Source organism: Cyprinus carpio, chromosome B6 (genome assembly GCF_018340385.1).
Source record: "Cyprinus carpio isolate SPL01 chromosome B6, ASM1834038v1, whole genome shotgun sequence".
Lineage (NCBI taxonomy): Eukaryota > Metazoa > Chordata > Actinopteri > Cypriniformes > Cyprinidae > Cyprinus > Cyprinus carpio.
Genome location: NC_056602.1, coordinates 21,175,826 through 21,188,777, shown reverse-complemented (window position 1 = coordinate 21,188,777; position 12,952 = coordinate 21,175,826). Strand labels below are relative to the sequence as shown.

The following is a 12,952-nucleotide window of genomic DNA, read 5'->3' as shown; positions in this document are numbered from 1 at the left end:
GCTGGCAGCTGGAAGATTGGCACATATAAATGACTTTGACATATTTCTCTTATATTTACCACATAAAACGCATATATCTTGCCGTTCGCTGTTTTACAAAAGCCACCCGGTGGTGGTGAGCCCGGGTGCGAGGGCCCGTTCATCGCTGCTTGCAGCTTTAATTTTTCTTTTATTGTTTTTTGATTATGTGATGTTTATTTTATCAAGGTTTTTTTTTTTTTTTTTTTTTTTTTTTTTACATGATCCAATCTGCCATATCAGTTTCTGTCACTGACCTTCCTTGAACCTGGATTTATCCTGTTTGGATGTAGAACGTACTGCTTTCCACAGTGTGTATAACTCACAGATCCCAAATTGTGTAGTGTGTAAGTGAAGCCCCTAAACTAGAGCTGTAAATATGAAATGAGTGTCGGCGTACAAACATTGCTTACTGTATGATATTGACTAACTGAAACAGTCCTTAAGATATGTTATAATTAAACATCGTTGGAACTCTAGCCTCTTGTACATTCAATGAGATGCATGGAGCTGGTTTTCTGCAATATTTATCATCTTGTTTTGAAGGTGTTCTGTTCCTCTGTGTATATAGAGGTGGTACGGTGGGATTTGTATGCGTAACTGCTCTGTGTATATGGATTAGCTTGAATGAGGTGCATATGCATTGTGTTGTTTATCAGTGTGAGTAATATATTATAAACAATACAAACCTTGTATATTGCCTTTGTATAAAAAAATATTTACAATGATATGTACACAAGTAGGACATGTTCCTTGGATTAAAAAATATATTTTTAAAAATGTAACCTAATTTTACAGGAAAGTATTGTACAATTGTAACTGTAAGAAACTGCTAATTGGTTAATAAGTACCTTTACTATACTATACTATTACTACAACAAAAAACAAAAAAACAAAAACAAAAAAAACTGTAATAGACCTAATGCCCTGCTTGTATAAATCACATCGAAAGAATAATCAACCCAAAATTCACCCACTTGTTTGCAAAATCTCTATACAGTGTTTTTTCATCTTTTTGACAGACTTAGTGTGTTGTAAGGAAAATAGTTGCTTGAAGTTTCTTCAAAACGTCTCCTTTTGTGTTTCACGAAAAAAACTACATATGAATTTAGAAAGATATAACGGTGAGTAAATAACGACAGGATTATACATTTTGGGGAAAAACTACTTTAACAATTTAAGTGTTTGAATCCAAGATACTGCATTAGATAAAGATTCTCTCTCACCACACCAGAGGGAGCAAAATCGCCGCGGCTTCAGAGCACGGTCTCACAGGCTCAGACTTCTCATCCCGAGCACTGGTCATGTGACTCTTCCCATCGGCTGGGATTTCTCTCTCGGCATGGCGGAGATGATGGAGCTTGGGCTGCTGTCTAATACCATTTGTTTTTCCCTGTGAGGAGGACACGGGCATTTTTGTTGTCGGTAAATCGTTCTGCGCCGTTCTTCTTCCCCGGTTTCGGGCCATAATGGCGGAGCGCGGTGTGGATGTGTCCGCTCTCCCCCAAGAGGTCCGGGAGCAGCTCGCTGAGCTGGACCTGGAGCTGTCGGAGGGTAAGCCTTTAAACAACAACGGCTCTTCCTTCATTGTTTCAGCGCGTGCATTTATATGGATATGTACTGAATTGACAGGCCCAGTCTTGCATCCTCAGTAAGAGCATCCACACACAGGTTCCGTGATGATGATGCTTCAATGTCGCCGCCGCTCGCGGAAACATACTGACCTCTTTTTCTGCATCTCACTAGTTCGGCGTCGCATTTATCCGCATTTTAAACGTCTGTTCCGCTTTGTTTAGCTCTTTAATTGTCCTGACATTACTCTAATATGTTTCCTTATTTACTGTTACATTGCACAAAACAAAAACAACGAGTCTGTGAAGCGCGCAGGACGTAGTTATGTGATTATTTACAGGCCACGGTTATTCTGCATATGTGTCTCTTCATACTTCAAACTGACTCCATCAACAAAGTAGTATTCAGTGTTAGTTGTATATTTAGTCTTTACTTAATCTGATAATGGGAAAAAAATATAAAAAATATGTAATACCGTTTACAACACAAAAGCTTTTGTAAAATTACACTATATATGGCTGTTATTATAAAGGGTACTCTCTTTATGGGTAAAAAATAATGGGCAAACTAAAATTTATCCTATGGCTTGAGGGTTTATTAATGAGTGTACTGCTTGACACATTGACAGCGCTATTAATAGACGTAAATGATTTTTTCCTGCATAAATAATCAACACCCATATAAGATTCAATGAGAGGTCATGTATGGCAAGCCGTTTTAACATTGATTCCTTAGAATGAAAAGGTACCCTTTTAAAATGTCCTTACTGGTACTTGTTTTTACTTATTACTTGTAAGTAATCCAATAATGACTAGTATTTTTTAATTTCTCTAGTACTTGCATTAGATATTACTTATTCCTTTGCTATTTTTTCCATTGAATTCCACAAATGTCTGTCATTTAGATGATAATAAATAGTTATAATGTAATGTTAATGTAGTCTAATCACATATCAGTATATACTTTTCCCATTTTCAGCAGTACTATTAAGTATTAGGTCTTATTCATTGTATTAAATTATTTAAAATATAAATTATTATTTATATTTATTATTTATAAATATATATATTTATGAAATAAATACAGACCATTAAACAGAAATGAACTCTCAATATCCCAACTACAGACCAATATTAAATATTTGCAAGCACTAAAATTTGCAAAATTAGAAATTTACTATCCAGTAATTGCTAGTATCTAAAGAACAGTTAACTGCAAATTTGAAGAAAATGCTAGGCACTATTGAATTGCCTTTATACATTAAGTATTAGTTCTATGGAATAAATGTTAAAATGGCTTGCCTCAAAACATGTAAATCACTCATTCAGACAATGGATCTTGGCATGGAGTGGACCGGTGTCACATGTGAAACTTTTTCAGGGCCTTTGAATATATAGCTTTAATATCATGCACATAACATATAGGCTATATGCACATGTATAAAATTCACATAACAAGCTATTACTCTTTGTTAAGCATTTTAAATGGTCTTCAGTATGAACGATGAGTCTAGACCTCAGTTGATCAGAAATACACTGTAGAATTATAACACAGATATGTGTGTGTGGTTGTTTACAACTAATTTGCCGTTATTGTCATTGTGATTCATTGCAGAAGGGGCTCTGTTTGTTTGCATGTGTGTTTAGTCATCCTTATGTGTTATATAAGCCTTTCAGCAGTGGTGTATGAAAGATTCAGAAGAGCAAAACAATATCTTAAACAGCATTACAGAAGAGATTCTCATTTATCTCTGCACCAGAGAATCGTTTGAAATAACAGCTGATCTGCCATCAGCTCAGCCTGCACTCATTCTCAGTATGTCTCCCACACAGCAAATCAAGAGAGCACCTGGAGGCAGATTACAAATGATGGGCTAGTTTGCTTTTGGCTTCACTTACTATTGTCATGTGTTTTTGGATTTTATGACAGTTGCGTTCATCATCTTGTGTCCTTGCTGGTGCAGTTTTGCAAACACACATGCTTATCTGTTTCGGTCTTTTATGTGTTTTTAATTTCCCAGAGGTTGGCTTCCTGAAGTATGCATTATATAGCCTATATGTGTTTATTTATATCTGTTTCTCAAAGCCCACGATACAGTCCTGGCATGATTCACAGTCCCCACCTACAGTCCTCACATTTTGGGTCTTAGACAGGCGATGCCTACTGCAGCCTTAAAAATACAGTCAAAACTGACTAGTAGCGCGGCTTGCTTTAGAGTAATGTTTGTCATGAATATGAGCATATGTTAAGCATCACACCCATATCGTCTTTCCTTTGCACTAATGCCTGTATAGATGACAGCACAAAGAAAAGGTCACAATGAAAGACTCTTTCAGTCTTTGAAGGACCAGTGGGAGTATGGCTGCTTCCAGCTCACTGCTTAAACCCTGCTTCCATGATTTTTGTTTTGGTTCTAGAGCTGGTTTTGTTAGAGCTGCTGTTATTTCTAGACTGCTGAGATAATGTAGGCCTTTTATTGTTTTAATAGCAGAATAATGTGTTATGACAATATTAACACATTTGTATGAATAGTAACAGTTGTCACTATCAAAATAGTACTGTAAAATATGATGGAATTGGATATGTTACCATGCTAATGGCATGTTTTTGGACATTGCACCCCACATGTGGCTAAGGATGGTATGAATGATTGATTTATACAGTATAATTTTCTCTTATACAGTATAATTCTCCCTCTCTAGGGCTGTGCATTTATTTCTTATTTTACTTCTGTAAAGTGACATATTTAAAAGATATTCAATAACAAGGAAAAAAAACATGGTTATTATTATGGAGCCCTGTAAATTATACAAATAGTTTTAAATTGTAATAAAAAGATCCTTATATACATATGATAAAAAAGTCCTTAAAATAAAATAATAATAAATAAAAATACCCTTGCAAACAATATGTACACAATTAAAAATCATTTAAGAAACATTTCTCTTCATGGGCCAGCAGGCTAAATATTATTTTTGTCAAGACCTGTAAATTATACAAATACTAGGTTAAAATTTAAATAAAAATATACTTACATATACAGTAACATTTATAAATATGTAGCCAAAAATTGCTACACATTCCCTGTGCCAGTAGAAAAAAATCCTTAATGTTGAACTCTGTAAATTATATAAATAGGCTTAATATTAAATACAAAATCTCCTTGTATATAATATGCATACATTTAAAATTTGTTGCTAAAATTTGTTGCTAAATTTCTACTGGGCCAGCAGACAAATCATTCTTATTGTCGAGTCCTTTTAATTATACAAATAGGCTTAATATTTCATTTAAAAATATTCTTACATATACATAAAATATGTATACATTTAAATGAATGTAGCCAGGAATTGCAAAATTTCCCACACATTTTATAAAAAAATAAGTCATAACATATTTACTAAGTATATATTTATATAGCGTTAAAGTAATTACTTGGGTGCATGTATTTGTTTACAGTAACAAGATAGAAGATGAGAGACACACCATCATCATGTATTCATTATTTGTAGTGAACGTGTGTTGTGAATGAAATAGTTTGTTTCTGTTTGTGTGTGTCTTCATGACGGAGGAAGAGGGATGGAGATAGGAGGTTGTGACACACTCGCACACAATGAGCACCATTGAAAGCATCAGGGCTGAGCAGTCGTGATCTCTGCTTGAATTCCCAGCACATACTCAGACGCTTTTACGCACTTAAGCTGATCAAATGAGCTATGTGTGTGTGTGTGTGTGTGTGTGTGTGTGTGTGGAAATCCTCTTCCATAGCTGGTCAGCATATACTTAAACTAAAGAGGCTCGGACCAGCTGTACAATGTCTGATTGTGTGCATCTGTTCAGGTAACCTCAGTAGCTGAAGCGCCCACAGTGACTGTAGGAGGACAGGCAGGCTTTTTGAGTTGTAAAGAAAAAAAGAGAACGAGATAGAGTGGGAGAGAGAGACCTAGGGACAAAACAGAAAGAGAGAGAGATTACTCTAATCTAGGTCACAGAGCATTGGGAAGCAAATACACTAATTTACCCATGATTCACAGCATGCTTTCTGACATGTTGCGCTGTCTCTCCCACTATCTCTTCTCTGTTTTCTCCTCTGACCCACCATGTTTGTTGTCTCCTTTAAAAAAAATCTCTCCTGGTTTCTCTAGCTAGCTTGCTCTCAAGTGCAAGTCACACAGGACATTTTAATAGTTAATATCTTTTGCAATGCTTGCAATATGGGTTCCTCTGTAACTGAATTATTCACCGGTCTGTGATGGACATCAGGCTTGAAAAAGAAGAGATGCAACTTTACTTCTAGCAGACTAGCATACACTATTCTGTCAGGGAGCAGAGTTTTTCCAAACTGCCAGTTGGAGATGTTTCTCTCATAACACATTATACTCAGGTAACTATGGAAGCTTGTTTCCACCACTTTTTTTTCAGAATTGCGAGATATAAACTTAAAAAAAAAAAAAAACTATTGTGCAATTATGACTTTTTTCACACAATTGCATGTTCATATCCCGCAATTTTAACTTATTTTTCAGAATTGTGAGATATAAAACTTGCAATTGTGAGTTATGATTTCCAACTCTGAGGAATAAAGTCAGCTCACAATTCTGAATTTTTTTTTACAATTGCAAGTTTAAATCACGAAATTCTGAGAAAAAAAATAGAGGTTGTGAGATAAAAAAAATCACAATTTCCTCTTTTTATTTTTATTTTTTACTCAGTGGTGGAAACAGACCTCCATAGATAATGTTTAACTAAACAGCATGTGACTGAAAATGGTATTCGTAATTAATTTGTATATTGCAGTTCTGTTTCTCTGCTGTGTAAATGCATAAAAATGTTTTAAAAATTTGTGGCCTTAAATGCACTCAGCAATTTTAAATACTTTTATTGTGGCTAAAATGATCTCTCCAAACATGCACATAATTTCTCATCTGAGTAGGCTTTTGTTTTGTTACTGTGTGTGTCCATGTATCTTGTGCCACATCTATCACTTTGAATGGGTAAGATGGCGCCGCCGAGTTCGGACGCCGTCCAGGTCGCTCCGCTTAGATTGTGTTTTTATTTAATTTTTTACTTACTTTTGCTTTCTCTTTTAACACATACTCACATTTCACTGCTGGTTATATATGCTCTATATAATCATGTATGTGACAAATAAAAATCTTGAATCTTGGGCAAACATCAAATTCTCCAAACTGTTCACTAAGCTTACGATTAAATTTTATATTTGAAATCACCAATGAAATCTGACAAAAACTTTGTCATAAATGTTGTTTATTTTGCTCAAATAGTGTTATAAAAGCTTATTTTTCAGGCTAGATCAGCCAGTGCGCATGCGCCGTCCTAAACGCACATCTCAGAATGCTGAATGTTTCTATAGCAACCGGGACTTCTAACGGCAGCTGCAGTGACGCGCTGACTTTACAGATTGTGTAAAAGTGTTGAGTGGTTTTTGGCTTGTTGTTGGGTGGTCGCTAGCTGGCACAAGTGTTATGATATAGTGGGGGTTGGTTCAGTACCTTTTTTTTTTGGTGAGACATTTATTTTCAGTACAATTCAGCAATCACCCCCTAATTATTGTTTTTCATATTTTTTTAATTACTATTCTCAATTCTAAAATTCTTTTTTATAATCACATTTTTACTGTTAGATGCAGTACAACAAATGTAATAATAAAAACTGTTTTTTATATAAAATACATATTTGAGATTGAGATAAAATAAATAAAATAAAAGAAAAAAATATATGGGTCCTGCAAGCTTTTAGGGTTTTAAACTTTATTTTATTTTGATTTTGGGTGATCTGGACACCTCTTCATGATAAAGTTTGACAACATTTACACTTGCAGTTGCACACAGTTGAGCACACTGTAAACATAGGTCAGATCATCCCCATATATACTGTGTTACAAAGTGAATTAGGAAGGTTACACCTGACAAGGCATGTTCCCGGGTGTGTAACATGGTAATTTGAGTCATGTTGTCACCTGCATGCACACACCCTGGTAACCCTGACTTTACTGTTTCCATGAGCAGGTTTCCATAGCTGGTTTGTGGATCTGGCTGCATGATACAGGAAGAGCCAAGAACAGATAAGAATGAATTGAACTCCCTGTTGTGTCTTTTTCACTGTCACTCTCTGTCTGTCTGTGTTTCTCCCTGTCTCTCACAGTCTGTTTTTATATTCTCAGCAGAACAGGAAACCATGTAGGCTAGAAGATTTAGTACTGGAGAACATGACATCATCCAGAGGGAAAGGAAATGTGTGTGTGTGTGTGTGTGTGTGTGTGTGTGTGTGTGTGTGTGTGTGTGTGTGTGTGTGTGTGTGTGTGTGTGTGTGTGAGGAAAGACAGACTGTTGGTGTGGACAAAAGAACAGTGAAGGAGGGCAATGAAATTCAACTTCAGTACAGTGTGATACAGTGTTAGCAGTTGCTGAATGGTGAATCACCATCTGGTGGTGGGTATCTAAGGCTGTGTGTGTGTGTGTGTGTGTGTAGGGACACAATGGAGAGATAGCTGTATTATGTCTTGAGTGAAAGTCATTGTGAGCACTCTGTTGTGTCATAGTGTTTCAGGGCCAGTGATGCAGCACACCGGAGGGAGGGTGGATATGAGTATCTGAAAACATTGTATTCAGGGAAAGTTAATGTTTTTCTAAAGAACAAGACAAGTTCTCTCACAGTCAATTAAAAAAAGATGTTTGTCCATCTCTCTCTTTCCCTCATACACACACTGTAGTCAGTGAGACACACGTATTCCTGCTCCAGATCCAACTTTCCCACAGTCCGAGCAGCTGGTGTGCATGTCTGTCGTACAGAAAGCCACTGAGGGATTAGATGGTTCTGTCTCTATTGTAATTACCTTTACAGAAAATGCATAATGTGAAACCATTTATACCAACAAGTTTTTTTTTTCTTTTTCTGCAGCATCAAGAATTTGCATCACAGGAATAAAACACATTTTAAAATATATTAAAATAGAAAATAGTTATTTTAAATTGTACAATTATAAATTATTAATATTTTACAAAGTTACAATTTTACTGTATTTTTAAGCAAATAAATGCAACCTTGCTGAGCAAAAGAGACTTCTTTCAAAAGCGTAAAATCTTAGTGACCACAAATATTTGAATGGTAATATGTTTATTTATTTGCTAAAGCCATTATTATTCCATTTAATCTCTCTGTTAATATGAATATACATGTAAAATGTCCATTTTAAATTTTGTCGGTTGCCAGAGGAACTTTTTTAAGATTGTCTCTAATCATTTCTGTTTTGCTAATGCAGTCAAACTGAAACGCTCATGTAGCTTTATCTCTTAAAAGAGTGCAGCCCTCCCTCACCTCCTTTCTCTCCTTTCTCTCTCCCCACGTGTTTGTATGTGTGTATGCACGCATGCCAGTAGATGTTTATGTATGCATAAACTAAATCATGGAAAATGCCAGAGCCACGAAAAAAAGTGCTGTACTGAAAAAGGTCACCTTTTCCCATAATTGCTTGCAAATCAGCTCAATTCAGACTAAGGATCCATATTAGAAAAGTATTTGGATTAGATTTTTATGATAAATATTGGATTATCCAGGTGGATGCTGCACGCTGGTGGTGGTTGAGGAGATTACTCCCTTCTATGTAAAGCGTTTTGAGTGGCCAGGAAAGTGCTATATAAATGTAAGGAATTATTATTATTATTATAATTATTATTATTATTATTATTATAGAGTGCAGAGATTTGTTGCATTGATACTAGTTAAAAAAAAAGGTTAGGACAGGTTAGTATATTTTGAATTACAGTTTAGGAATGTAAATTTAAAAGAGTTAATTTTGAAATTAAGGTTAGATTTCAGGCATAATGTCTGGATTACAGGTTAAGAATATTGCTCAGACATTAGATTGCAGGTTATATGGTTTAGAATGGGTAATTTTACTGTATTAGACTGAAAGACAGTAATACAATTCCAAATTCCTATGATTTGTAAGGTCTATAATTTGTGCAAGTGAGAATCTGAGGTGGGATGTTACAGGTTACTGATTCATTGACTGACAGTGTGTGTTGATGTCTAACTTTAGGTCATGTCATGTGTGTCAAGGCTTAATGTAGATTTCTGCCTCAGTCTGTTGTCACTCGCTTCTAATCATCATCATTCTCAACTACCAACCACAGTCCATCTGAGTCTCAGTGTGGACTGGACCACCTTAGGCCACCAATAAAACCTTTAGTTTGCGGTTGACTTATAAAAAGCGCAATGACTGGTCTTGAAAGTTGACATTCATTTACTGCAGTTCAAAAGCACTCTTTCTGAACAACACTGAAAGGATCATACTGAACATACACATATATACAACCCCCTTCATAGCTACATGTGATAGAACAGTCTGGTGAAGCTAAAAATATCCCATGGTGCAGCTGGGTTCGGTCCTCATGCATTACTTATGGGAGTTGACTCTTCATTCGCTATTTTCCCTTTTTTTAATGTTGAAAATGCTTTCGAAAGAATGATTTGTTTAGTGGCCTGTCTCATGAATCTCTGCCGTTTACTGTCAACGCTTAAGCGTACGGGCCATTCTGATTTCTATGGGATTATAATAAATATTTTTGTGTTATCTCTTTTGAAATCTTTCCCCTTCGGGGGATGTGTTGAAATGAGCTTGAGCTGCTCACGTATCATAAGCAAAGCTCTCTCCATCCTGCATAATCCCACTAGATTACACATTCTGCTCTTTTTCACACTCACAAGCACACACACAAGTCCAGCAATAACTCACTCAAATCAGCTCGGCTGTTAGAATGTAAGATTAAGGATTTGGGTGTTTGGGTTTCTCTAAACCAGTGTTTCCAAACCTCCTCCATCAACGGCTAAAATGTGTTCCTTTGAGCTCCAGATATTATTTAGCATTATCATTATTAATAATCTGCTACTACAATGCCAATGCCTATACCCTACTGTTCAACAGTTCAGGGTCAATAAGATTTTTAAAATATTTTTGAAGGATGTTTTTGGTTTTCTCATGCTTAACAAGGCTTAAATTATTTGATCAAAGATACAGTAAAGTGATAATGATAATTTCTTTTGGAACGCTTTGATGAATTAAAGTTCAAAAGAACAGCATTTATTAGAAAGAGAAATATTTTATATCATTATAAATGCCTTTGCTGTCACTTGTAATCTATTTATTGCATCCGTGTTGAGTAGTATTACTTTCTTTTTTAATCTTTTGAACATAAGTGTATATATGTACAAAAATCACAGATATTTTAATATTGTGACAATCATTTACAATTTTATTTTAAATCCTAATTTCTGTTTAACAATGCAAAATTAAAATCTTTCCCTTTTTCTTACACATACCCTTGGTTGGGTTACAAAAGAAATGCACTGACCCCAAAATAGTATTTTGACACTTAAGCTATAAATAAATAAACTTTAGGTGTCTTTTTTAAAAAAAAACAAATGCCACTTGATTTCATTTTTTTGTGATCTAATGCAGTTATTTTTGTATGTGAACTGTATAAAAACTTTTTGGAAGGCGACCTCATGTTGAATATTACACAGAAGTGAAGTGGAAAGATGTGTGTTTTGTCCAACTAAAATCTCTTACTGTTTTGAATAAAGTGTTGAATTTATGCTGTTCATTTTTTTTAATTGGTAAAAATGTTATCTCTCTTTTTTTAGGTGACATCACACAAAAAGGATACGAGAAGAAGAGGGCCAAGGTTTTAGCACCCTACTTGACACAAACACAAAGTAAGAACTACAGACATATCTCTGCTTATGCCCCCTCTTCCTTCCATCTCCTTTTCTGCCATATTATCTCTCTCTCCTGGTTTTTCTCAGTCGTCCACTGACTCATATGATTATGTAGTTATGAAACATCTTCTAAGGCTGTTTCTCTTGAGGTTGGAGGGTTCCATCTAGACTAGAGTCCCTCTGCACTGCCCTCTACTGTTCATGCATTGGACTGCAGCATGAATTGCTCAATTTATTGACAGTCTCTGATGCAAGATATGTAAGATTTGTTGGGCTGGTTTGTCTTTTTTGTACTGGAGAGATATGAGATGGAAACCAAAGTTTTTAACTTCTACTTCACATTCATATCTTCCATTTTCTGTAATCATTGACTGTGCCTGCTAGTTTGCATGAAGTTCACTGTCTCTTCATTGTCTCTACAGATTTAGCTCCGCCTCCGGCCTATGATGCACAGTCTCCTGGTCCAAGCTCTGCCTCCGCACCTGAACCTGGCCCTTCGAACTCGTCCTCCTCCTCTTCTCGCCACCGGCGCACACGGCATCCACACCGGAGCAGTGGGACAAGAGATGAACGCTACAGATCAGGTTAGAACAGCCTGACAACATACAAATCGTTTTCTATTTCACTTTCATTTTATCAGCCAGTATAGTGCGAGTCAGTTCATCTTGTGTAAATTCAAAGGTTGATGTTTTGCCTTTAGCGCCACTGGACAAAAAAACTATTAATTTTATCAGCCATTATAGAGGCTGATAAATGTTTTGCCTTTAACGGCACTAAGCAAAATAGCAAAAAATAACACAGCACTTCATCTTGGAAAAAACATTCTGCTGATATGATGTTGAGTTCAAAAATATATATAAAAAACCTTTCTATTAAGTACTTTTTTTCACAAAACAAGAATAAGTAGTCAAAATTAAAATATTTTAGTGACAAATAGAAGTATTCAAAATATATCACATTGCACAGGAGTGGAAAAATATGTTTAAGTACTTCATTTAATGTCAAAGAACTTTATATAAGCTCTTAAGTTCATAACAAGATTTCCTTAACATGGTTGTTGAAAACAAAGAGCTACAAAAAGCATCATATTTTGTGAGAAAGTGTGACATGCTAGAGCAAAACAGGCAGTATTTTTGGAAGCAGCACTGCAAAATTAGAAAGAAAGTACTATTAGATTTCATTCAGCAAATATGATGTATGGCGGTGTACTGATATACAGCTCTTGGCTTAATTATAAACTTACTTATATGGGTTACTTATAGTGATCTCTGCACATTAAAAAGTATTTCAACACTGAACAAATGACACACTTCACCTTTAAAATGTCGAACTCCAATTTGCAAGCTGTGTATAGACTGATCTTTACTGAAGATTTATGGGCTGTGAGGTTTACAGAGAGTCTGCAGATGGTAATATTTGCCTGTTCTCTGACCACATACTTGTAAGAACTGTTTAGTCATCTGCCATGGCAGTCATACTTGGACAAAATGGATGCCTAGATGAAATGTGTCATTGTGGATTTCTGGTGCTTTGTGGCAATTGCAAGATAGCAGCTTGCTTATTTGATTGTAGGTTGCTTGTTCAGTTGCTCCCCACAGATGTGATTATAAAATTTACTGTC

At 35.6% G+C, this 12,952-nt stretch overlaps 1 protein-coding gene across 6 annotated transcripts in view; it reads left to right on the top strand.

The window, feature by feature from the left end:
- The first annotated feature begins 1,278 nt into the window (after positions 1-1,278).
- dip2bb (disco-interacting protein 2 homolog Bb) overlaps positions 1,279-12,952 on the top strand; it is a 32,837-nt gene continuing 21,163 nt past the window's right edge. For 3 of the 6 annotated variants that reach the window (XM_042726187.1, XM_042726185.1, XM_042726183.1), the window contains exons 1-3: positions 1,281-1,572; positions 11,257-11,328; positions 11,754-11,915. In XM_042726187.1, coding sequence (XP_042582121.1) covers positions 1,488-1,572; positions 11,257-11,328; positions 11,754-11,915 — 319 coding nt within the window. In that variant the 5' untranslated portion in view covers positions 1,281-1,487. Of the gene's footprint in view, positions 1,573-11,256; positions 11,329-11,753; positions 11,916-12,952 lie in introns of all 6 variants that reach the window. The other 3 variants (XM_042726188.1, XM_042726184.1, XM_042726186.1) reach the window with 3 other exon arrangements.